The sequence below is a fragment of the Ranitomeya variabilis genome, chromosome 4, assembly GCF_051348905.1.
Source record: "Ranitomeya variabilis isolate aRanVar5 chromosome 4, aRanVar5.hap1, whole genome shotgun sequence".
In the NCBI taxonomy this organism is placed as follows: domain Eukaryota; kingdom Metazoa; phylum Chordata; class Amphibia; order Anura; family Dendrobatidae; genus Ranitomeya; species Ranitomeya variabilis.
In genome coordinates, this window is record NC_135235.1 from 703,978,706 (window position 1) to 704,005,744 (window position 27,039).

The 27,039-nt window shown below is 46.2% G+C and overlaps 1 protein-coding gene across 4 annotated transcripts in view; it reads right to left on the minus strand.

Moving 5' to 3' along the window:
* The window catches only part of LOC143766452 (uncharacterized), a 43,495-nt gene extending 19,621 nt beyond the window's left edge, over positions 1 to 23,874 (minus strand). Inside the window, exons 1-7 of one of the 4 annotated variants that reach the window (XM_077254164.1) lie at positions 23,765 to 23,789; positions 18,374 to 18,530; positions 6,144 to 6,297; positions 5,835 to 6,014; positions 5,629 to 5,752; positions 5,448 to 5,545; positions 5,191 to 5,281 (exon numbers count right to left, since the gene is read on the minus strand). In XM_077254164.1, the coding sequence (XP_077110279.1) occupies positions 5,191 to 5,281; positions 5,448 to 5,545; positions 5,629 to 5,752; positions 5,835 to 6,014; positions 6,144 to 6,221 (571 nt within the window). In that variant the 5' untranslated portion in view covers positions 6,222 to 6,297; positions 18,374 to 18,530; positions 23,765 to 23,789. Of the gene's footprint in view, positions 1 to 5,190; positions 5,282 to 5,447; positions 5,546 to 5,628; positions 5,753 to 5,834; positions 6,015 to 6,143; positions 8,359 to 18,373; positions 18,531 to 23,759 lie in introns of those variants that run through there. The other 3 variants (XM_077254165.1, XM_077254163.1, XM_077254162.1) reach the window with 3 other exon arrangements.
* Between the last annotated feature and the right edge of the window lie 3,165 nt (positions 23,875 to 27,039).

Sequence of the window (27,039 nt, forward strand, 5' to 3'; positions counted from 1 at the left end):
CTCTCTCTCCTTCTAATCCTTGAATGGTTCTGATTTCACCTGATTAATATGGATCCTCAGAGTTTAGCTACAGGTTTGGATAATCTCGCTGTGAAGGTTCAAAGTTTACAGGATTTTGTTGTTCATGCTCCTATATCTGAACCTAGAATTCCTTTACCTGAATTTTTCTCCGGGGATAGATCTCGCTTCCAGAATTTCAAACATAATTGTAAATTATTTTTGTCTCTGAGATCTCGCTCCACTGGAGATCCTGCACAGCAGGTCAGGATTGTAATTTCCTTGCTCCGGGGCGACCCTCAGGACTGGGCATTTGCTTTGGCACCAGGGGATCCTGCGTTGCTCAATGTGAATGCGTTTTTCCTGGCTTTGGGGTTGCTTTATGAGGAACCTCATTTAGAGATTCAGGCTGAAAAAGCCTTAATGGCCCTGTCTCAAGGGCAAGATGAGGCTGAAATATACTGCCAAAAATTTCGTAAGTGGTCTGTGCTTACTCAGTGGAATGAGTGCGCCCTGGCGGCGAATTTCAGAGAGGGTCTCTCTGATGCCATTAAGGATGTTATGGTGGGGTTCCCTGTGCCTACAGGTCTGAATGAGTCCATGACAATGGCTATTCAGATTGATCGGCGTTTGCGGGAGCGCAAACCTGTGCACCATTTGGCGGTGTCTACTGAGAAGGCGCCAGAGATTATGCAATGTGATAGAATTCTGTCCAGAAGCGAACGACAGAATTTTAGGCGAAAAAATGGGTTATGCTTCTATTGTGGTGATTCAACTCATGTTATATCAGCATGCTCTAAACGTACTAAGAAGGTTGATAAGTCTGTTTCAATTGGCACTTTACAGTCTAAGTTTATTCTATCTGTGACCCTGATTTGCTCTTTATCGTCTATTACCGCGGACGCCTATGTCGACTCTGGCGCCGCTTTGAGTCTTATGGATTGGTCCTTTGCCAAACGCTGTGGGTTTGATTTAGAGCCTCTGGAAGTTCCTATACCTCTGAAGGGTATTGACTCCACGCCATTGGCTAGTAATAAACCACAATACTGGACACAAGTAAATATGCGTATTAATCCGGATCACCAGGAGATTATTCGCTTCCTTGTGTTGTATAATCTACATGATGTGTTGGTGCTTGGATTGCCATGGCTGCAATCTCATAACCCAGTCCTCGACTGGAAAGCAATGTCTGTGTTAAGCTGGGGATGTCAGGGGACTCATGGGGACGTACCTTTGGTTTCCATTTCGTCATCTATTCCCTCTGAGATTCCGGAATTTTTATCTGATTATCGTGACGTTTTTGAGGAGCCTAAAATTGGTTCACTACCTCCGCACAGAGAGTGCGATTGTACTATAGATCTGATTCCGGGCAGTAAGTTTCCAAAGGGTCGTTTATTTAATCTATCTGTGCCTGAACATGCTGCTATGCGGGAATATATTAAGGAGTCCTTGGAAAAGGGACATATTCGTCCTTCGTCATCTCCCTTAGGAGCCGGTTTTTTCTTTGTATCTAAAAAAGATGGCTCTTTGAGGCCGTGTATTGATTATCGGCTTTTGAATAAAATCACGGTTAAATATCAGTATCCTTTGCCACTGCTTACTGATTTGTTTGCTCGAATAAAGGGGGCCAAGTGGTTCTCCAAGATTGATCTTCGTGGGGCGTATAATTTAGTGCGAATTAAGCAGGGGGATGAGTGGAAAACCGCATTTAATAAGCCTGAGGGCCATTTCGAGTATTTAGTAATGCCTTTTGGTCTTTCAAATGCCCCTTCAGTCTTTCAGTCCTTTATGCATGACATTTTCCGTGAATATTTGGATAAATTTTTGATTGTGTATCTGGATGATATTTTGATTTTTTCGGATGACTGGGACTCTCATGTCCAACAGGTCAGGAGGGTTTTTCAGGTTTTGCGCTCTAATTCCTTGTGTGTAAAGGGTTCTAAGTGCGTTTTTGGGGTTCAAAAGATTTCGTTTTTGGGGTACATTTTTTCCCCCTCTTCCATTGAGATGGACCCTGTCAAGGTTCAGGCTATTTGTGATTGGACGCAACCCTCTTCTCTTAAGAGCCTTCAGAAGTTTTTGGGCTTTGCTAATTTTTATCGTCGATTTATAACTGGTTTTTCTGATGTCGCTAAACCGTTGACTGATTTGACTAAGAAGGGTGCTGATGTTGCTGAGTGGTCCCCTGCTGCTGTGGAGGCCTTTCGGGAGCTTAAGCGCCGCTTTTCTTCCGCCCCTGTATTGCGTCAGCCTGATGTTACTCTTCCTTTTCAGGTTGAGGTCGACGCTTCAGAAATCGGAGCTGGGGTGGTTTTGTCGCAGAGAAGTTCCGACTGCTCCGTGATGAGACCTTGTGCGTTCTTTTCTCGTAAGTTTTCGCCCGCTGAGCGAAATTATGATATTGGTAATCGGGAGCTCTTGGCTATGAAGTGGGCTTTTGAGGAGTGGCGTCATTGGCTTGAGGGGGCTAGACATCAGGTGGTGGTATTGACCGACCACAAGAATTTGATTTATCTTGAGTCCGCCAGGCGCCTGAATCCTAGACAGGCGCGCTGGTCGTTATTTTTCTCTCGGTTTAATTTTGTGGTTTCTTACCTACCGGGTTCTAAAAATGTGAAGGCGGATGCCCTTTCTAGGAGTTTTGAGCCTGATTCCCCTGGTAATTCTGAACCTACAGGTATCCTTAAGGATGGAGTGATATTATCTGCTGTTTCCCCAGATTTGCGACGGGTCTTGCAGGAGTTTCAGGCGGATAGACCTGATCGTTGCCCGCCAGGTAGATTGTTTGTTCCTGATGATTGGACCAGTAGAGTCATCTCGGAGGTCCATTCTTCTGCGTTAGCAGGTCATCCTGGAATCTTTGGTATCAGGGATTTGGTGGCTAGGTCCTTCTGGTGGCCTTCCCTGTCGCGAGATGTGCGAGGTTTTGTGCAGTCTTGTGATGTTTGTGCTCGGGCCAAGCCTTGTTGTTCTCGGGCTAGTGGATTGTTGTTATCCTTGCCTATTCCGAAGAGGCCTTGGACTCACATCTCCATGGATTTTATTTCTGATCTCCCTGTTTCTCAGAAGATGTCTGTCATCTGGGTGGTGTGTGACCGTTTCTCTAAGATGGTCCATTTGGTTCCCTTGCCTAAATTGCCTTCCTCATCCGAGCTGGTTCCTCTGTTTTTTCAAAATGTGGTGCGTTTGCATGGTATTCCGGAGAATATCGTTTCTGACAGGGGAACCCAATTCGTGTCTAGATTTTGGCGAGCGTTCTGTGCTAGGATGGGCATTGATTTGTCTTTTTCGTCTGCTTTCCACCCTCAGACTAATGGCCAGACCGAGCGAACTAATCAGACCTTGGAGACTTATTTGAGGTGTTTTGTGTCTGCGGATCAGGATGATTGGGTTGCCTTTTTGCCCTTGGCGGAGTTTGCCCTCAATAATCGGGCTAGTTCTGCCACCTTGGTTTCTCCTTTCTTCTGTAATTCGGGGTTTCATCCTCGTTTCTCTTCCGGTCAGGTGGAGTCTTCGGATTGTCCTGGAGTGGATGCTGTGGTGGAGAGGTTGCATCAGATTTGGGGGCATGTGGTGGACAATTTGAAGTTGTCCCAGGAGAAGACTCAGCATTTTGCCAACCGCCGTCGTCGTGTTGGTCCTCGTCTTTGTGTTGGGGACTTGGTGTGGTTATCTTCTCGTTTTGTCCCTATGAAGGTTTCTTCTCCTAAGTTTAAGCCTCGGTTCATCGGCCCGTACAAGATATTGGAGATTCTTAACCCTGTGTCCTTTCGTTTGGACCTCCCTGCATCTTTTTCTATTCATAATGTCTTCCATCGGTCATTGTTGCGCAGGTATGAGGTACCGGTTGTGCCTTCCGTTGAGCCTCCTGCTCCGGTGTTGGTTGAGGGTGAGTTGGAGTACGTTGTCGAGAAGATCTTGGACTCCCGTGTTTCCAGACGGAGACTTCAGTATCTGGTCAAGTGGAAGGGCTACGGTCAGGAGGATAACTCTTGGGTGACAGCCTCTGATGTTCATGCCTCCGATTTGGTCCGTGCCTTTCATAGGGCTCATCCTGATCGCCCTGGTGGTTCTGGTGAGGGTTCGGTGCCCCCTCCTTGAGGGGGGGGTACTGTTGTGAATTTGGTTTCTGGGCTCCCCCGGTGGTTTCTGGTGGTACTGCACTTGTGTGCTTCATCTCCTCTGTTCACCTGTTTCCATCAGGATGTGGGAGTTTTCTATTTAACCTTGCTCCTCAGTCATTTCTATGCCGGCCAACAATGTTACCAGAAGCCTTTCTGTTGCATGTTCCTGCTCCTAGACTACTATCAGCTAAGTTGGACTTGTAGTCCTAAGTTTGTTTTGCATTTTTGTTCCAGTTCTCTGTGATTGATTATTTCTGAGGCTGGAAGCTCTTGTGAGCTGAAATTGCCACTCTGGTGTCATGAGTTGATATTAGAGTCTTAAAGTAATTTCGGGATGGTGTTTTGAAAGGGTTTTCAGCTGACTGTGAAGTTCCCTTTTCTGTCTTCCTACTATCTAGTAAGCGGACCTCAATTTGCTAAACCTATCTTCATACTTCGTATGTCAATTTCCTCTGAAATCACCGACAATATATGTGGGGGCTACTGTCTGCTTTTTGGGGAAAATTTCTCTAGAGGTAAGCCAGGTCTGTATTTTCCTCTGCTAGGGTCAGTCAGTTCTCCGGCTGGCGCTGGGCGTCTAGGGATAAAACGTAGGCACGCTACCCGGCCACTGTTAGTTGTGCGGTAGGTTTAGCTCACAGTCAGCTCGAGTTCCCATCTTCCAAGAGCTAGTCCTTTTTGTATGCTTTACTATGTTCTCTTGCCATTGAGAACCATGACAGATCACATTCACCAGCACAGAAGGGAGAGAAGGTAGATGCATCCAATAAGATCTCAGGGTTCTAGAATGCCAACAGCATCATTACCCTCCGCTTTCTGTTCTTATCAGCACATTCTACGTACGCTGTTTGACTTTGTGATTTACAGATCTTGGCAAGAAACGGTCAGCGTCTTCTAATCCTGGGGGTTTGTGGATCCTCCAGGTTGTAAGTTATATAGAAAAGGGCTGTGGTCTAAATGCAAAATGGTGACCATGGTAATACGGACGGACTACACCACCGATAAAGCAGCCACAGCCGATGTCTCAGAAAAATCTGTGACTTCTCTGTATTTAGTGGTTACCACTCACCTGAGTAGTCATATGTGGGAATCTCCTCTTTACACCGCTTATCACTCCTCACATATGTCTCTGTAGTATTAATATGGGTCAGATCTTTGTCCTGAAACAAATATAGTAAAAGTCACAGACAGATGGAGAAAGTCACATCTATGGTCAGCTCTAATCCTGCCATCTCCACCGTTCTCATTACAAAAGTATAAAACATATGATACTGGTGGATAAAACAAGACTGAGCACAAGACCTTCACAGCCGTCTACATAACTACCTGATGATCCTGAGGAACATTGGGATCTTCTTGTTTACAGTCCTGTGGAAGAAGAGGATGGGGACATCTCCCCTCTCTTGTCCTCTCACTGGATAGATCTGGAGGAAACACATACACTGACTGAATTCATTCTTTACATACAGATAATTATAGACTGTGTGTGTTCAGTCCTGTCTATTACCTGGTGATGTGAGGGGCTGAGGAACTTCCATTATGACGTTCTTGTACAGATCTCTGTGTTCTTTTAAATACTCCCACTCCTCCATGGAGAAATAGACGGCGACATCCTGACACCTTATAGGAACCTGACACATACAATAATACCGTCATCCCCCGATCCCTTCATAGTGATACTGTATAATGTCCCAACATTCCCAGCAGTGTCACCTCTCCAGTCAACAGCTCAAACATCTTGTAGGTGAGTTCTAGGATCTTCTCGTCATTGATGTCCTCATGCATCAGCGGGTGAGGTGGAGGTCCCGTGATTGGGTTCAGGAGTTTTCCCCATCCCTCAGACACAGGGTCCTGACAGCGCTCACTAGAGGTCTTCTTCACTACTGTGTAATCCTGGTTATGGAGAGACACATTAATAAATCTCACTACAGACATTTCCAGAGTCCTCACCTCTCCAGTTCTGTCCATGTGTTATTCCCATAGATAAGAATGATGTAATGTGACGTCATCAGAATCTCTCACCTCTCCAGTAAGCCGGAAGAGGATCTCTAGGGTGAGGAGTATTATCCTCTCCACCATCTTGTTTCTGTCCATATCCATCTTTGATGGGTAAATCAGGAAAATTCTCTTTTATAGATGATCTTCACTGAGAGGATCCGATATTGTAGAGACCTGACTGAGAAGAAGATGAGCCGATGTAACATCATAAAAATCCTGTGTAACAATACAATTACTGGAGATAATAAGGGAAACATATGAGGAGATTTATTATTTTACAGTATGTAGTTTCCTTCTTTACATCTACTAATAAAACCTATATATATATACAAGCAGTTTCTTCCTCGGAGTCGGCAGCTGAATACGTTCCTCATAGACTCATCTTCCATAACGCTAATTCTCGTCTCATTTACCGACACTGGAATCGGCATTAGTAATACTGCAGGAGATATTCATTACACGTGACAGGAGAAATAACTACTTCATGATGAGGACGACATCTTCATCTCCTACTACGGCTCTAGAAACAGATTTGTCCAGAGTCGGTCACTGACTCCATCCCCACCGGCCTCTATATGAAGGTTTCCCGTCTTCCCCGCACTGTAATCTTCTATCACGTTACATCTCAAGTCTGATTCACACACAGAAGTTTGAGGCTTTTATAAAAGCTTTTTTATAAAAACACCAAGACAGGAGTTATTTGATGCCAAAGTCTACATGTAGGCTTCCATATAGTACGTGAAAAACACCAAAAAAAAAAGGTGTGAAAATATTCCAAAAATAACTATAGTGAAGTGTTGAGGCACCAAATAGAAAGTTTTACCCAGCATATGGACACATTGAACCAATGTTACAACCTCCAGTAAATTAAATCTTCAGGGTGGTGCTTATCCGTGAGGCTATTTATAATCAAGACAATGGAATGAAGAAAATCTGCACTCACCCATTTTAGAAGATACTTCAATCCTTTTTAATTTTCATTTGATTCAGGACAATGACAAAAACTGCAACAGTGCTAGCAGCATGGCGGCAGGTTCAGTGATTTCCAAAAAAAAAGACCTGACGGACAATGAACGTTTCAGGCTTAATTTGCGCTTCTACTGGTCCATGTTCCACTGGACTATGAGCATGGACCAGTAGAAGAACTGAAGCATCTTCTAAAAGGTGTGAGTGCTGACTTTCTCCATTCCGTTATCTTGAATACAAAAATAATATTGAGGTTGGTAGTACTGTGGGAACATTATACTGTGTGTGGGGGCCAAGAAAGGGGCACCATACATACAATGAGAGTAATACATGTTTCCTTGGTTCCCGTCTTTCATAGTTGGGTCGTTTGTATCTATCAGTTGAAAAGAAACAAAACCATTGTGATTCTTTTAAGGAGACAACAGGAAAAAAAAACCTAAATATAACATTTTATAACAACCCCACAATCTGTGACTCTTCAGGGTAAATCGCTCTCTCCCCATTGGATTAGAGCTGATACTATGAAGCTAAAGTGACTAAACAGACTTTCTGTCACCTCCATAAAGGGGCAGATTTCTGTGCTTGTCAGAACTGTCCGAGGATTATTAGAGGTTACATAGTTATTAAGGTTGAAGGAAGACTTTAAGGGTATGTGCACACGTTGCGGATTTCTTGCAGAAAATTCCTGAAGAAAACCGGAAATTTTCTGCAAGAAATCCGCATTTTTTTTTTTGCGTTTTTTTTCCGTTTTTTTCGCGTTTTTTTAGCATTCTGCAAGCGCAATTAGCTTGCAGAATGCTAAAGTTTTCCCTGCGATCTGTAGCATCGCTTGGAAAACTGACTGACAGGTTGGTCACACTTGTCAAACATAGCGTTTGACAAGTGTGACCAACTTTTTACTATAGATGCTGCCTATGCAGCATCTATAGTAAAAGATAGAATGTTTAAAAATAATAAAAAAAATAAAAAAATGCTTATACTCACCCAGACATCTCACCGGCGTCCGTTCCGTATAGCTGGTCTGTGCGCACAGGACCTCCCGTGACGTCACGGTCACGTGAGCGGTCACATGACCGCTCACGACCAATCACAGGACAGTGACGTCATTCGGCGAGGTCCTTCAGCGCACACCAGGTACAGAAACCGAACGGCAGCGTGCGAGGAGGCGGCAAGACATCGAGGGTGAGTATAGGACTGTTTATTATTTTATTTCTTATTTTTTTACCACTTATATGGTGCCCAGTGCGTGGAGGAGAGTCTCCTCTCCTCCACCCTGGGTACCAACCGCACATAATCTGCTTACTTCCCGCATGGTGTGCACAGCCCCGTGCGGGAAGTAAGCAGATCAATGGACCCCTAGGTGTGCGGAATCCCTGCAATTCCGCATTTTTAATGAACATGTTGCTTTTTTTTCCGCTATGCGATTTTTTCGCGGAAAAAAATCGCAACATTTGCACCAAAAATGCGGAATACCCTGTAAATAATAGGAGGCTTATGTAAGCGTTTTTTTTCGCGTTTTTATCACGTTTTTATAGCGAAAAAACGCGAAAAAAACGCTAACAATCCTGAACGTGTGCACATGGCCTAAGTCCATCTAGTTCAACCCATAGCCTAGCATGCCCTAACATGTTGATCCAGGGGAAGGCAAAAAAACCCATGTGGTAAGAGTAAGCTCCATCATGGGGAAAAAAATTCCTTCCCGACCCCACATACGGCAATCAGACTAGTTCCCTGGATCAACGCCTTATCAAGGAATCTAATATATATACCCTGTAATATTATACTTTTCCAGAAAGGCATCCAGTCCCCTCTTAAATTTAATTAATGAATCACTCATTACAACATCATACGGCAGAGAGTTCCATAGTCTCACTGCTCTTACAGTAAAGAATCCGCGTCTGTTATTATGCTTAAACCTTTTTTGCTCCAGACGTAGAGGATGCCCCCTTGTCCCTGTCACCGGTCTATGATTAAAAAGATCAGCAGAAAGGTCTTTGTACTGTCCCCTCATATATTTATACATTAACATAAGATCACCCCTTAGTCTTCGTTTTTCCAAACTAAATAGCCCCAAGTGTAATAACCTATCTTGGTATTGCAGACCCCCCCAGTCCTCTAATAACCTTGGTCGCTCTTCTCTGCACCCGCTCTAGTTCAGCTATGTCTTTCTTATACACCGGAGACCAGAACTGTGCACAGTATTCTAAGTGTGGTCGCACTAGTGACTTGTATAGAGGTAAAATTATGTTCTCCTCATGAGCATCTATGCCTCTTTTAATGCATCCCATTATTTTATTTGCCTTTGTAGCAGCTGCCTGACACTGGCCACTGAATATGAGTTTGTCATCCACCCATACACCCAGGTCTTTTTCATTGACGGTTTTGCCCAGAGTTTTAGAATTAAGCACATAGTTATACATCTTATTACTTCTACCCAAGTGCATGACCTTACATTTATCCCCATTAAAGCTCATTTGCCATTTATCAGCCCAAGCTTCTAGTTTACATAAGTCAGCCTGTAATATAAAATTGTCCTCCCCTGTATTGATTACCCAGCAGAGTTTAGTGTCATCTGCAAATATTGAAATTCTACTCTGAATGCCCCCTACAAGGTCATTAATAAATATGTTAAAAAGAAGAGGGCCCAATACTGACCCCTGTGGTACCCCACTACTAACCGTGACCCAGTCCGAGTGTGCTCCATTAATAACCACCCTTTGTTTCCTATCCCTGAGCCAACTCTCAACCCACTTGCACATATTTTCCCCTATCCCCATTATTCTCATTTTATGTATTTGTGTGGCACCGTATCAAAAGCTTTTGAAAAGTCCATATACACTACATCTACTGGGTTCCCTTGGTCCAGACCGGAACTTACCTCTTCATAGAAGCTGATCAAATTAGTCTGACATGATCGGTCCCTAGTAAACCCGTGCTGATACTGGGTCATGAGGTTATTCCTCTTCAGATACTCCAGTATAGCATCCCTTAGAATGCCCTCCAGGATTTTACCCACAGTAGAGGTTAAACTTACTGGCTTATAATTTCCGAGTTCAGTTTTTGTCCCCTTTTTGAATATTGGCACCACATTTGCTATACGCCAGTCCTGTGGTACAGACCCTGTTATTATGGACTCTTTAAAGATTAAAAATAATGGTCTATCAATGACTGTACTTAATTCCTGCAGTACTCGGGGGTGTATCCCATCCGGGCCCGGAGATTTGTCAATTTTTGTGATTTTTAGACGCCGCCGTACTTCCTGCTGGGTTAAGCAGGTAACATTAAATTGGGAATTATTATCACTAGTCATATTGGCTGCCATGGGATTTTCTTTTGTAAATACTGATGAAAAAAAGTCATTTAGCATATTGGCTTTTTCCTCATTCTCATCCACCATTTCACCCAGACTATTTTTAAGGGGGCCAACACTATCATTTTTTAGTTTCTTACTATTTATGTAGTTAAAGAATATTTTGGGGTTATTTTTGCTCTCTCTAGCAATGAATCTCTCTGTCTCAATCTTTGCTGCCTTGATTTGCTTTTTACATAATTTATTTAATTTTTTGTATTTATTTAATGCCTCCTCACTACCTACTTCCTTTAATTCTCTAAATGCTTTCTTTTTGTCCCTTATTGCGCCCCTTACAGCTCTATTTAGCCATATTGGTTTCCTCCTATTTCTAGTATGTTTATTCCCATACGGTATATACTGTGCACAGGTCCTATCCAGGATGCTAATAAATGTCTCCCATTTTCTTTGTGTACTTTTATGTCTCAGGATATCGTCCCAGTTAATTGCACCAAGATCCTCTCTCATCCGTTGGAAATTTGCCCTCCTGAAGTTTAGTGTCCTTGTCACCCCTCTACTACACATCTTATTAAAGGAGACATGAAAACTTATTATTTTGTGATCACTATTCCCCAAGTGACCCCCAACCCTTATATTTGATATGCGGTCTGGCCTGTTGGTTAATATTAGGTCTCGCAGTGCCCCCCTTCTTGTTGGGTCCTGAACCAGTTGTGAAAGGTAATTGTCTCTCATAGTTGTCAAAATCCGATTACCTTTACTGGAACTGCAGGTTTCTGTTCCCCAATCTATTTCAGGGTAGTTGAAGTCCCCCATAATAATGACTTCTCCTTGAGTCGCAGCTTCATCTATTTGCTTTACAAGGATATTCTCCATTGCTTCCATTATTTTTGGAGATTTATAACAAACCCCTATCAGTAATTTATTATTTTTCCCCCTCCCCTTATCTCCACCCACAGGGACTCTACATTTTCATTAGATTCACCTATATTATCACGCAGGATGGGTTTTAAGGTCGATTTTACAAACAGACACACCCCACCCCCTCGCTTATCTGTACGGTCATTTCTGAAAAGGCTATAGCCCTGCAAGTTAACAGCCCAGTCATGGCTCTCATCCAGCCATGTTTCAGATATCCCCACCATGTCATAATTATGCTCCAACAACATTAGTTCTAATTCGTCCATTTTGTTGGCGAGGCTTCTGGCATTAGTATACATGCACTTGATGTTCCTCTCTGTACCTCTATTCTTTCTTAAATTACTAACTGTTCTAACCCCACCCCCCATGCCTCCGCCACCCCCAACTTCCTTATTTGTGCCCAGGTCTCTATCTGCACTATCTTCCCCACCTATAAAATGAATACCCTCCCCCCCATTCCCTAGTTTAAACACTCCTCCAACCTTCTAACCATTTTCTCCCCCAGCACAGCTGCACCTTCCCCATTGAGGTGCAGCCCATCCCTAGCGTAGAAGCCTGTAGCCAACTGAGAAGTCGGCCCAGTTCTGCAGGAACCCAAACCCCTCCTTCCTACACCAATTCTTGAGCCACTTATTAACCTCCCTAATTTCCCGTTGCCTCTCTGGCGTGGCACGTGGTACAGGCAGTATTTCAGAAAATACCACGTTGGAGGTCCTTGCTTTCAGCTTGCAGCCTAATTCTCTGAAATCATCTTTAAGGACCTTCCACCTACCTCTAACTTTGTCATTTGTGCCAATGTGCACCATGACCGCTGGGTCCTCACCAGCCCCTCCCAATAACCTGTCAACCCGATCAGCGATGTGTCGGACTCGAGCGCCAGGTAGGCAGCACACCGTTCGACGATCCCTGTCTTTTTGACAGATTGCCCTATCTGTTCCGCTAATAATTGAGTCCCCCACTACCAGCACCTGTCTGGCCTGCCCTGCTCTCCTATTTCCCTCCTTACTGGAGCAGTCACTCCTCCGAGAATTATTAGAGGTGATAGTTTCCCCCAATTAGAAGGGACACCTGTGGATATTGGGGTCTTAACCTGCTGTTTTTTAATAAATAGTATCCTATACATAAGCTCCACATATTACACGTGTAAAGCACCACTTGCACAAACATCCCCAGGGTTTTGAAAGATAAAATAAAAATGGCCCATTCGTCAAGACGGCATTCACCAGAGGAGGCATACGCTTTCCTTGCCTCCAAGACGGATTCAGCCAGTGAGGAAGATCCCACATTCCTTTAGTCGTCCTCATCTAGTTAGGAAAGAACCCCAACAAGGCACACTAGGACCCAGGCAACCCCTCCAACAATCGATCCTATACAGATTGCATCTCCCGAAAATTATCAGCCCGTCATCCCGGATTTGATCAGCAGTTAAAAAATCCAGTTTGACACCACTGGCCTCACTGAAATTGAATTCTTTAAATTCTTTTTCAGTGAGGAAATAATAAATCTTATGTTGGCCCAGACAAACTTGTATGCCAATCTATTTTTCACCCAAAATCCCATGTCATCATATGCCAGATGGACCCAAGTAAATGCAGCAGAGATGATGACATTTTGAGGAATTGTGCTGCATATGGGAATACCGTATATACTCGAGTATAAGCCGAGATTTTCACCCCAAATTTTTGGGCTGAAAATGCCCCTCTCGGCTTATACTCGAGTCACGGTCGGCGGCAGGGTCGGCGGGTGAGGGGGAGAGGGTGCTGAGGCATACTTACCTGCTTCCGGCGCTCCTGGCGCTCCCCCTGCCCGTCCCACGGTCTCCGGGTGCCGCAGCTCTTCCCCTGTTCAGCGGTCACGTGGGACCGCTCATTAGAGAAATGAATATGGACTCAACTCCCATAGGGGTGGAGCCGCATATTCATTTCTCTAATGAGCGGTAAAGGTGACCGCTGATAGAGGAAGAGGCTGCGGCACCGAAGACCAGCTGTCCGGGGGAAGGAGCGGGACGCCGGGAGCAGGTAAGTATTACATATTCACCTGTCCGCGTTCCACACGCCGGGCGCCGCTCCATCTTCCCGACGTTTCTCCGCACTGACTATGCAGGTCAGAGGGCGCGATGACGTACTACTGTGCGCGCCGCCCTCTGCCTGATCAGTCAGTGCAGAGAGACGCCGGGACGGGACGCTGAGGAGCTGCAAGCAAGAGAGGTGAGTATGTCATTTTTTTTTTTTATTGCAGCAGCAGCAGCAATGGCACAGCTTTCTATGGTACATCTATGGGGCCATAATGAACGGTGCAGAGCTTTCTATGGCACAGCTATGCGGTAATAATGAACGGTGCAGAGCACTATATGGCACAGCTATGGGGCAATAATGAACGGTGCAGAGCACTATATGGCACAGCTATGGGGCAACAATGAACGGTGCAGAGCACTATATGGCACAGCTATGGGGCAATAATGAACGGTGCAAAGCACTATATGACACAGCTATGGGGCAATAATGAACGGTGCAGAGCACTATATGGCACAGCTATGGGGCAATAATGAACGGTGCAGAGCACTATATGGCACAGCGATGTGGCAATAATGAACGGTGCAGAGCACTATATGGCACAGCTTTCTATGGTACAGCTATGGGGCAATAATGAACGGTGCAGAGCACTATATGGCACAGCGATGGGGCAATAATGAATGGTGCAGAGCACTATATGGCACAGCTTTCTATGGTACAGCTATGGGGCAATAATGAACGGTGCAGAGCACTATATGGCACAGCTATGGGGCCATAATGAACGGTATGGAGCATCTATTTTTATTTTTGAAATTCACCGGTAGCTGCTGTATTTTCCACCCTAGGCTTATACTCGAGTCAATAAGTTTTCCCAGTTTTTTGTGGCAAAATTAGGGGGTCGGCTTATACTCGGGTCGGCTTATACTCGAGTATATACGGTAATCCAAAATCCAGAGCTTTGGCGATACTGGAGTACTGATATACTCTACAGTACCAATATTCTGTATGGCCATGACAAGGACACGATTTGAAGAGATCCAAAAATGATTGCATTATAGTGATAATGCGCAGTGTCCTCCCCGAGATGATCCAAACTTTAATCGTCTATATAAAATCTTGCCAGTGGTTGAACACATCAGCAGAAAATTTGCTGAGGCGTACAACCTCCAAAGGGACATCTCTATAGATGAATCTCTGGTTCATTTCAATGGGAGGCTAAAATTTCAACAATAGCTGCCCAGTAAGAGGGCCAGGTATGGAATTAAACTGTACGAGAGTACCATACGGTAAACACAGATTTAGGGTCTACAAGGGAAAAGACACCCAGATTACCCCCCTGAATGCCACCCTGTCCTGGGGGTGAGTAGGAAAATTGTGTGGGAATTGATGCACCCACTGCTGGATAAGGGTTATCATCACTACATTGATAACTTTCACACCAGCATCCCCCTCTTCAAGACCCTTTCTGCGAGAGGTAAAGTTGCCTGCGGCGCCATGCGAAAAATTCAGAGAGGCCTGCATAAGCCACTAATTGGGAAAACGCAGAGAAAAGGCAAAAGCCGAGCCCAGTGCATCGACAACATGCTGGTGGTCAATTATAAGGACAAAAGGGATGTCCTTATCTTCACCACTATACACTGTGAAAACAGGTCCCTTGTCACTGTTCGTGGTACCACAATACAAGTCCCAAAGCCAGATTGTAACTTGGATTACAATCGGTACATGGGTGGTTCAGAACTCTCAGATCAGGTCCCCAAACCCTACAGTGCCATGAGAAAAGCCAAAGTATGGTACAAAAAAATTGGCTGTGCACATTGCATAGATGTCGAGATGCAGCCGGACAGTCACAGTAACGCCAGTAGCCAACATGGCTACGTCATTACCGTGTATGGCAGGCAATCCCGGCGTGTTTATTGGCTGGGAACTCGAGTATGGCGCTCCATCACCTGCGATAGTCACTCCAGTAACAAGCTTGTCCGAGCCCCCGATGCCTGATCGAGTAGTGGAGAGCGGCTCACTCATCACTAGTATCTACATTATTGTGCTGGAATTAGGAGAGAAATAATTGCATTTTGTGAGAACTTCTTTGGGCTTCTGTCCTCTCATCCTGCAGTTGTTAGAATGGATCTAATGTGGGCTTGAGATCCAGCTAAGCCACAACCTGTCCACAGCTGTTATGCAGCAGTGTAGCTACCGGGGGGGCAGAGGGGGTGGTCGCCCCGGGCCCTGTGCTCTGAGGGGGCCCACCCGAAGCTATGTTACTGTAACTGTATCGGCGTGCACAGTGTGCACATACAGTTACATTCTGCGGCAGTGCAGGGACAATAGATCTCCCTGCTCTGCTGCCCGGCCGCTATGGGGCCCTTAAGCAGGCGGGGGGCCTGGTGCCAGCAGTGTGCCCCCCGCCCATCATCGCAAGTTCAACTGTATCGGCTAGATTCTGATAGAGCTAACCACAATAATGAGAGAAGGAGTGTTATGCTCCCTCTTCCATTATCCCCCTTTCAGCGTCTGATATCACTAACGCCGACACTGACAGGGGGTCACGGTGACATCACTACCTGGCGCCCGGCAGGAGATGTGCGTGCGCTCAGAGCAGCGGAGGAACCTGGAAGATAGGGGAGTATTGGTTTAATTTTTTTTAGTGGGTCTGAATTATGCTATAAAGGCTGCCTATGGGGGTGCATTATATTAAGGGCTGCATTATACTATAGAGGCTGCCTATGGGGTTGCATTATATTAAGGGCTGCATTATACTATAGAGGCTGCCTATGGGGGTTGTGGTGTTGCGCCTACTGTTTGTGTTGGGGAACACTCGCTTGGCAGCGGATTAACGTAGTCAGGCACAGTTCTTTCACACAAAACAGTCCATATGGTTTATTGAAACGTCATAAACCCCTCCGTAAGCCAGGTTGCTTATCACCGGCTTACACATAGTCCATTACTTCATCACGTATGGCTTTACAAAGCATTCACTAGTCAAGCCTGTCTCTCTCCAGTCACTGGGCGATGGCGCAGTTCAGTAAATGACCTTTGTCAGTGCACATAGTTCTTTCCCCATACCTGGGGTTACCTCTCAGGAGCTCTGCTCCACAAGCGGACTCCTTGTCAGTCTTGGATTCGCAAACAAAGAAGCCATCCCAGGCTCTGCATGTACATGGTCTCACCAGGTGCTTCCAGGAAGTCTCCACTCACAGGAGCTTCCAACACCGACCATCCAGGTCCACAGTCTCTCCACGTCCTCTTCAGGAAGTCTCCACTCGCCGGAGCTTCCAACACAGACCTGACCTCTTTCAGGACCTACAACACCTACAACAATAATGCCAGTCCCTAATTCAACATCATAATTGTGCCTCCAAGCGCATCCTGAAGCGCACACACAGAGCCCACTAGCTTTAACAGGGTTCACTCTGTCACAGGGTGCATTATTTTAAAGGTTGCATTATACTATACAGGCTGCCTATGGGGATGCATTATATTAAGGGCTGCATTATACTATAGAGGCTGCGTATGCAGGTATATTATATTAAGGGCTGCATTATACTATAGAGGCTGCCTATGAGGGTGCATTATATTAGGGGCTGCATTATGCTATAGAGTCTACCTATGGGGGTGCATTATATTAGGGGCTGAATTATGCTAGAGGCTGCCTATGGGGGTGCATTATATTAGGGGCTCAATTATACTATAGAGGCTGCCTATGGGGGTGCATTATATTAGGGGCTGCTTTATGCTATAGAGGCTGCCTAAGGGGGTGCATTATATTAATGGCTGCATTATGCTAGAGGCTGACTATGGGGGTGCATTATATTAAAGGTTGCATTGTTATAGAGGCTGCCTATGGGAGTGCATTATATTAAGGGTTGCATTATAGTATAGAGGCTGCCTATGGGGGTGCATTATATTGGGGGCTGAATTATGCTATAGAGGCTGCTTATGGGGGTGCATTATATTAGGGGCTGAATTATGCTATAGAGGCTGACTATGGGGGTGCATTATATAAGGGGCTGAATTATACTAAAGAGGCTGCCTATGGGGGCTGCATTATACTACAGAGGCTGCCTATGGGGGTGTTTTATAGTAAAAGCTGCATTATGCTATAGAGGCTGCCTATGGGGATGCATTATATTAAGGGCTGCATTATACTATAGAGGCTGCGTATGCAGGTATATTAAGGGCTGCATTATACTATAGAGGCTGCCTATGGGGGTGCATTATATTAGAGGCTGAATTATGCTATAAAGACTGCCTATGGGGGTGCATTATATTAGGGGCTGCATTATGCTATAGAGTCTACCTATGGGGGTGCATTATATTAGGGGCTGAATTATGCTAGAGGCTGCCTATGGGGGTGCATTATATTAGGGGCTCAATTATACTATAGAGGCTGCCTATGGGGGTGCATTATATTAGGGGCTGCTTTATGCTATAGAGGCTGCCTATGGGGGTGCATTATATTAATGGCTGCATTATGCTAGAGGCTGCCTATGGGATTGCATTATATTAAGGGCTGCATTATACTATAGAGGCTGCCTATGGGGGTGCATTATTGTCACGATATGGTATGAAATATCATAAGTCAGTTTTCTTGCTAGCCTGCGGGGGCTAAACCCCCCCTCTCTCTGGTTCTCTTTGCTTCCCTGTGAGTTTCTGAATCTAAGGCAGAAGGGGGTTTTGTGGCCGTGCCATAAATTCCAGGCTCTGAAGAAAGTTACTCGCCCCCTCCCAACTGCTCTAGCTGGAACTGTTAGAGAAGATTCCAGAATCATGGAAGTAATTTGTTCCATTTTTGTAAGATATTAGGCAGACTATGTAAGATAGGAAAATGGTAGATATATCTTCTTATTCTCCCTCGGTGGATCTACGCATCCCTCTAAACACGGGCGTCTAACTCCATCGGGTGAAGAAGTAGGGATTGCTCGGTAAATAATAGGACATATTTGATCTCATTAGAAAGCCCATGGTAATCCAAGATGAATGCTGGGTTTGTTACAACTATGATATGTGCAGTAGCGGAATTACAAGTCTTAGAAAGATTTAGCTTATACTTAGTCAGAATGTAGAGAGAGGAGGGTCTGGATAAGCCAGCCTTTCTGTGATGTCACTAGCTGCAGGTTTTAAGTTTGTGGCAGGATCCCCAGCTCAGTCTTCTTGTCTTTTCCTGTGAGCCCTGAGCACGTCCAATGAGCTGGGACGTATGGTTGCCTGCAATGCAATATGTGAGTGTTATCTTTTCTTCATTTAATCCTTTTATTTTCATAATTACCTTGTACATATTTGCAATTGTCTCATTTGTAACATCTTTGTAAAATATTTTGATAAAGCACTGCCTCCATTTTGTGGGGTATATTATTTCATGCCAGTTCTTTCTCCCTGCTCTAAAAACGTACCCTGTCTCTTGAAGGGAAATTACGCTACTGTGTTGGGTTAGCTTCGGACCCGTTTAATCGAGGCTGGTGGCAGTGATACCGTACTGTGCAGGCCTTTGGGTGTCACTGTAGCGACTGCGGCTTGATAATTATTGTTCCTGCCTGAGCGGGAGTAGTTTATCGCGTCGCTGCAGCGTGCCCAATAGCCAGTACATAGCAGGCAGCCTTTCTGGCGACTAATTACCCTAGGTGCAGTACCTGATCTGACCTGACAGAAAGGGGGGCGCCAGAGAGCTGCAAGGTTGAAGTGGAACTGTAAGCGGGATATACACAAATCCCTGCAGTTCATGGTATATTGAAGAGCAGTGGGATACCTGTTATGATCCTTAGTGGTTGAGGATCACAAATTACTCCAGCTAAGTAACAAACATAGGACAAGCTCTAGGGAGGTGGCAAACTGGACTGACCGCAAATCTGAACCTATCCAAACACACTAGAAGTAGCCGGTGAACGTGCCTAAAAATCCTAGACGTCTCTAGCCAGCCTGAGGAACTAACTACCCCTAGAGAGAAAGAAAGACCTCTCTTGCCTCCAGAGAAATAATCTCCAAAGATATAGAAGCCCCCAACAGATAATAACGGTGAGGTAAGAGGAAGGCACATACACAGGGGTGAAAGCAGATTCAGCAAAAGAGGCCCACTAATTCTAGATAGCAGAAAATAGCAAAGGGGTCTATGCGGTCAGTAAAAAACCCTTACAAAATATCCACACTGAGATTTCAAGAACCCCCACACCAACTAACGGTGTGGGGGGAGAAAGTCAGTCCCCTAGAGCAACCAGCAAGTAAGAAATCACATTTTAGCAAGCTGGCCAAAAAAACATGATGAACGCTGATAATCAGAAAATGAACAAACAAGGACTTAGCTTGTCTTGGAGAGACTGGGAGCAAGGTAGTCACAAGGAATCTGAAGAGCACTGAATACATTGATAGCAGGCAAGGAACTGAGTATCCAGGTGAGTTAAATAGGAAACCAACCAAGGATAACGAACCAGCTGATGAGGCCACCTGCAGAAAGACAACACTACACAGTATCGCTTGTGACCACTAGAGGGAGCCCAAAAATAGAGATCACAACAGATACCTAAAATAAGCTCCTGCTGTTAACTAAGAGGTCAATAGCCTTGTGTGCATTTTTTTCATCACATTGTGGCAGTGGAGGGATAACCAAGATAAGCCCCCTGCACATGTGATAGCCGTCTGTTGGTCTAAAGTCACCCCAATCCGTGACCTAATGGTGGCAGTGGTCAGGAATCCCTGTGGATTTCGTGACAAACTGCTGGCCGCGGCTAAGGGATCTTGACAGTCACGGTGTGAATCGTGACAATTATATTGGGGGCTGAATTATGCTATAGTGGCTGCCTGTGGGGGTGCATTATATAAGGGGCTGAATTATACTAAAGAGGCTGCCTATGGGGGCTGCATTATACTACAGAGGCTGCCTATGGGGGTGCTTTATAGTAAAAGCTGCATTATGCTATAGAGGCTGTCTATGTGGTGAATTATATTAGGGGCTGAATTATGCTATAGAGGCTGCCTATGGGGGTGCATTAGGGGCTGCATTATGCTATAGAGCAGTGTTCCCCAAGTTCGGTCCTCAAGAGCCACCAACGGGTCATGTTTTCAGGATTTCCTTAGTAATGCCCAGGTGAGAACTCCATAATCTAGACAGGCAACAATTCCATCACCTGGGCCATACTAAGGAAATCCTAAAAACACGACCTGTTGGTGGCTCTTGAGGACTGGAGTTGGGAAACACTGCTATAGAGGTTGCCTATGGGGGTGCATTATATTAGGGGGTGTATTATGCTGTAAAGACTGTCTATTGAGGTGCATTATATTAGGGGCTGCCTATGAGGGTGCATTATATTTGGGGCTGCAATATACTATAGAGGTGGCCTATGGGGGTGCATTATATTAAAGGGAATCTGTCACCAGGTTTGGCCAATGAGATACGGCCATCACCTTTCTGGGCTTATCTACAGCATTCTATAATGCTGTATATCTGCCCCCTACCCGTCCTGTAAGAGAAGAAAAATAACTTTTATTATACTCACCTGCGGGGTGGTCTGGTCCGAGGGGTGTCGCTCTTCTTGGTCCAGCGCCTCCCATCTTCTTATGATCACCGTCCTCCTGCTTGCTTTATGTGGATGATGCGTCATTGCATCATCCACACAGGCTCCTCGGCATCACGCTCCTGCTCAGGCGTACTTATCTGCCGTGTTGAGGGCAGAGCAAAGTACTGCAGTGCGCAGATGCCGGGGCTCTTTGACCTGAGACATCCCTCAGACTGGCCTGCCATACAAATGATTATAATAAAAGGTCTTTTTCTTCTCTTACAGGTCGGCTTGGGGGAAGATATACAGCATTATAGAATGCTGTATATCAGCCCTGAAAGGTGATGGCCGTAATTTATATAGGCCAAAACTGGTGACAGGTTCCCTTTAAGGGCTGCATTATAATATAGAGTCTGCCTATGGGGAGTATATTATACTATATAGAATCTGCCTATGGAAAGTGTGTTATACTATATAGAGTCTTCCTATTGGGGAGCTGCATTATACAATAGAGTCTGCCTATTGGGAGTGCATTATACTATATGGAGGCCTATGGGGAGTACATTATACTATATTGAGGATTGTCTGGTGCATTATACTATATGGAGGCTATCTAGATTGCCATCATACAGTGTGGAGATTACACTGTTGGAGTTATCAAACCGTTTGGAGGATACTAAGGGGTCAGTATATACAGTGAGGTGGCATTATACTGTGTATAAGAGCATCATACTGCATAGGGGAGCTGTACAGGGGAAAACTAGGAACATTATAAAATGTAAAGTGGACACTTATTGTTATAGGGGAACTCAGGTTACTGTGACTGTCAAAGGGGCACACAGGGGGAATTATTACTTTCTAGGGGGCAAAATATGGGCACTGTTTTCTAGGGCACTTGCACCTGGCATTACTATATTCTAGAGGGTTGCTTTAGAATTTAGAAGGCACAGAGAACCACACAGCAGGGGCAGTAATAGGGACACATACGGCAGCAGCGGCTCAGTATTGGGGTATCAGGGGCAGTAATAGGGACGCATACGGCAGCAGCGGCTCAGTATTGGGATATCAGGGGCAGTAATAGGGTCACATATGGCAGCAGCGGCTCAGTATTGGGGTATTGGGGGCAGAAATAGGGATGCATACGGCAGCAGCGGCTCAGTATTGGGGTATCAGGGGCAGTAATAGGGACACATACGGCAGCAGCGGCTCAGTATTGGGGTATCAGGGGCAGTAATAGGGACACATACGGCAGCAGCGGCTCAGTATTGGGGTATCAGGGGCAGTAATATGGACACATACGGCAGCAGCGGCTCAGTATTGGGGTATCAGGTGCAGTAATAAGGACACATACGGCAGCAGCGGCTCAGTATTGGGGTATCAGGTGCAGTAATAGGGACACATACGGCAGCAGCGGCTCAGTATTGGGGTATCAGGTGCAGTAATAGAAACACATATGGCAGCAGCGGCTCAGTATTGGGGTATCAGGTGCAGTAATAGGAACACATACGGCAGCAGCGGCTCAGTATTGGGGTATCAGGGGCAATAATAAAGACACATACGGCAGCAGCGGCTCAGTATTGGGGTATCAGGTGCAGTAATAGGGACACATACGGCAGCAGCGGCTCAGTATTGGGGTATCAGGGGCAGTAATAGGGACACATACGGCAGCAGCAGCTCAGTATTGGGGTATCAGGTGCAGTAATAGGGACACATACGGCAGCAGCGGCTCAGTATTGGGGTATCAGGGGCAGTAATAAAGACACATACGGCAGCAGCGGCTCAGTATTGGGGTATCAGGGGCAGTAATAGGGACACATACGGCAGCAGTGGCTCAGTATTGGGGTATCGGGCAGTAATAGGGACACATACGGCAGCAGCGGCTCAGTATTGGGGTATCAGGGGCAGTAATAAAGACATACAGCAGCAGCGGCTCAGTATTGGGGTATCAGGGGCAGTAATAGGGACACATACGGCAGCAGCGGCTCAGTATTGGGGTATCAGGGGCAGTAATAGGGACACATACGGCAGCAGCGGCTCAGTATTGGGGTATCAGGGGCAGTAATAGGGACACATACGGCAGGAGAGGCTCAGTATTGGGGTATCAGGTGGAGTAATAGGGTCACATACGGCAGCAGCGGCACAGTATTGGGGTATCAGGTGGAGTAATAGGGTCACATACGGCAGCAGCGGCTCAGTATTGGGGTATCAGGGGCAGTAATAGGGTCACATACGGCAGGAGAGGCTCAGTATTGGGGTATCAGGTGGAGTAATAGGGTCACATACGGCAGCAGCGGCTCAGTATTGGGGTATCAGGTGCAGTAATAGGGACACATACGGCAGCAGCGGCTCAGTATTGGGGTATCAGGGGCAGTAATAGGGACACATACGGCAGCAGAGGCTCAGTATTGGGGTATCGGTAGGATGAGGAGTTTGTGCAGGTTGGGAATAGATGGTGATGGGGCTGGAATGTGAGAAGTGAAATGTGTCTTTGTTGTGTTCTCTGCAGCCGAGTCCTGGCTGGAAGAAGTTGTCATGTCGGTCTGGGCCAGATGGAAAAGACAAGAAATGTGAATGACTCCATCAGAAAGAACATCAGAGGTAAGTCATTATCTGTAACTGTGCTGTGATGTTATATGTTCTGTAGGGCTGGTATCTACCACTGACCATATGGCGGTAATATCCATGTTGGTCGTTATATAGAGATTATCTTCAGTAACAGCGCGGTCATCTGCTGAGGTTCTCCTCCACTATTAGGGCGCATCACCGAGTTGTAATGAAGGTTACCTGGTTAGGGGCCCACTCAGAAGCTTCGCCCCCTGAACCAAAACCCTAGCTGCGCCTCTGTGTTACAGCACTGTTCACACCACACAGAGACCCCAAAAGGGCCTCAGTGCCGAAGGGGTTTATCCCTCCCCCCCCCCCCCAGTAATGGGGAATCTCCAGCACTTACCTCACCTGCAGAGCCGCACTTCACCTAGATGACTGCTCTGTGCATACAGGGCCTGTGATGAGGTCACAGGAGGGGAGGAGTCAGGGGTCACATGATCAGGGGCCTCAGTGTATTCAGCTCGTCTGCTGGTGCTGCTCCTTTAAGAACAGGTAACATTGCTAAAAGTGGAACAATTCCCCCCATTACGTGATTGGATCCCCCCAGATCTTTCATAGATCTTAGTGATATTACAGACGGGAGATTCCAAGAGCGCTAGATTCAGGGGTAATCCTAGTGCTGACTGAGCCGTGCGCCTCCATCTAAGAGAGCGGCCACAACCCCAGACGATGCAGCGGCCGGAGCAATGTTATTGATGGAGGAAATTTCTGAGAGCAGCAAATTAATAAGAATGCATACCTTCCAACCGTCCCGGATCCCGCGGGACTGTCCTGATTTTGACAGTCAGCCCCGCGATCCCGGGCAGGACATTAGTTGTCCCGCACTACGTGCCTAGGGCGGGGACAATGCAGGGGGCGGCACCGCTGAGCAAGGTTTGTGGCTGTTTTTTTTTTTTTTTTTTTATAAAAGCTGGGTCACCTCCCGACCGACCCAGCCCCCCCGCCCCCCCGAACGCCAGCCTCCCACCTCCCACCCACCCTCCTTGAAGACGATACTCACCCTACTCCAGCGATGGTCTCGGCTTCTGCAGCGCTCCTGAATGAGCGGTCACGTGGTACCGCTCTTTAAGCTCATGAATATGCGCATATTCATGACCTTAATTAGATATCACCTGACCGCTCACACAGGAAGAAGGTGCTGCTGAGCCGGGAGTCGGGACAGAGCGAGACGGATGGCCGCGCGGTGAGGAACAGGTAAGTATGAGGGACGGGGGACAGGGTAGGGGGGATGAAGGAGGACGGTAAGCCGAAACGTTCAAGATGGGAGCGTGGGGGGAGCGTGGGAGGAGCATGGGGGAGGGGGAGGGGGTGGAGAGATGAGCCATGCATACAGGAGGGGGAAATATGAGCCGGCCCATGCATACAGGAGGGGGGGGGAAATATGAGCCATGCATACAGGAGGGGGGGAATATGAGCCATGTGTTGTGAACTCCGTTTTCAGGCTCCCTCTGGTGGTCACAGATGGTATTGTGTGACTTTGGTTTTTTGGCTCCCCCTGGTGGTTTGGTTTGTTATCCTGCGGGTCTGGCTGGATCAGCTGCCTCGTTATTCACCAGGGAGGCTCCTATTTAGCTCTGCTTCACTTCCACTTGTTGCCGGCTGTCAATGTATTCAGTGCTATTCTGATTACTCCTGATTATCTCGTTTTCTGCCTCTTCAGGATAAGCTAAGTTCTGTTAGAAATCATATTGCAGGTAAAAAATATTCAGTGTATGATGAGTCTAGTCCAGCTTGCTAATATGTGATTTCTTGTTGCTGGTAAGCTCTGGGGTACGGAGTTGCTTCCCCCGCACCGTTAGTTGGTGCGGGGGCTCGAGCAATCTCTGCGTGGATATTTTGAATAGGGTTTTTTATTGACCGCACAGTTCCCTTCCTATTTTCTGCTATCTAGTATTAGCGGGCCTCATTTGCTAAATCTAATTTCATCTCTGCGTTTGTGCTTTCCCCTTCACTCACCGTTAATATTTGTGGGGGGCTATTCTATATCTTTGGGGTCATTCCACTGAGGCAAGAGAGGACTTTCTTTCCCTCCAGGAATAGTCAGTTTCTCAGGCCGTGACGAGACGTCTAGGATTTTCAGGTAACGTTCCACGGCTGCCTATAGTTGTTTGCGGATAGGATCAGGTTGCGGTCAATCTAGTTACCACTTCCCCAGAGCTAGTCGTCTGTTCAGTTACTTAGCTAGTCCGACCTGCGATCCTTGCCACTAGGATCATAACAGCCATGCATACAGGGGGGAATATGAGCCATGCATACAGGGGGGAATATGAGCCATGCATACAGGGGGGAATATGAGCCATGCATACAGGACGTGGGGGAATATGAGCCATGCATACAGGAGGGGGGGAATATGAGCCATGCATACAGGAGGGGGGGGGGAATATGAGCCATGCATACAGGAGGGGGGGGGAATATGAGCCATGCATACAGGAGGGGGGGGAATATGAGCCATGCATACAGGAGGGGGGGGAATATGAGCCATGCATACAGGGGGGGATATGAGCCATGCATACAGGAGGGGGGGGGAATATGAGCCATGCATACAGGGGGGGGGGAAATATGAGCCATACATGCAGGAGGGGGGGGAATATGAGCCATGCGTACAGGAGGGGGGTCATTATACAGTATTAAGCATCATGTGGGATCATTATACAGTATGGAGAACTGTGTGGCCATTATACAGAATAGAGCATCATGTGCAGTCATTATACAGTATGGAGCATCATGTGCGGTCATTATACAGTATGGAGCATCATGTGCAGTCATTATACAGTATGCAGCATCATGTGCGGTCATTATACAGTATGGAACATCGTGTGGTCATTATACAGTACGGAGCATCATGTGCGGTCATTATACAGTATGGGGCATCATGTGCGGTCATTATACAGTATGGAGCATCATGTGCGGTCATTATACAGTATGGAGCATCATGTGTGGTCATTATACAGTATGGAGCATCATGTGGGGTCATTATACAGTATGGGGCATCATGTGCGGTCATTATACAGTATGGAGCATCATGTGCGGTCATTATACAGTATGGAGCATCATGTGTGGTCATTATACAGTACGGAGCATCATGTGCGGTCATTATACAGTATGGGGCATCATGTGCGGTCATTATACAGTATGGAGCATCATGTGCGGTCATTATACAGTATGCAGCATCATGTGTGGTCATTATACAGTATGGAGCATCATGTGGGGTCATTATACAGTATGGAGCATCATGTGCAGTCATTATACAGTATGCAGCATCATGTGCGGTCATTATACAGTATGGAACATCGTGTGGTCATTATACAGTACGGAGCATCATGTGCGGTCATTATACAGTATGGGGCATCATGTGCGGTCATTATACAGTATGGAGCATCATGTGCGGTCATTATACAGTATGGAGCATCATGTGCGGCCATTATACAGTATGCATGCGGTCATTATACAGTATGGAGCATCATGTGGGGTCATTATACAGTATGGAGCATCATGTGTGGCCATTATACAGTATGGAGCATCATGTGCGGTCATTATACAGTATGGGGTGAACTAGACCGTGAGCACTGCTCCAGTAGGTGCACTGGTAGGTTCCCACACCATATAGCTAGTAAATATAACAA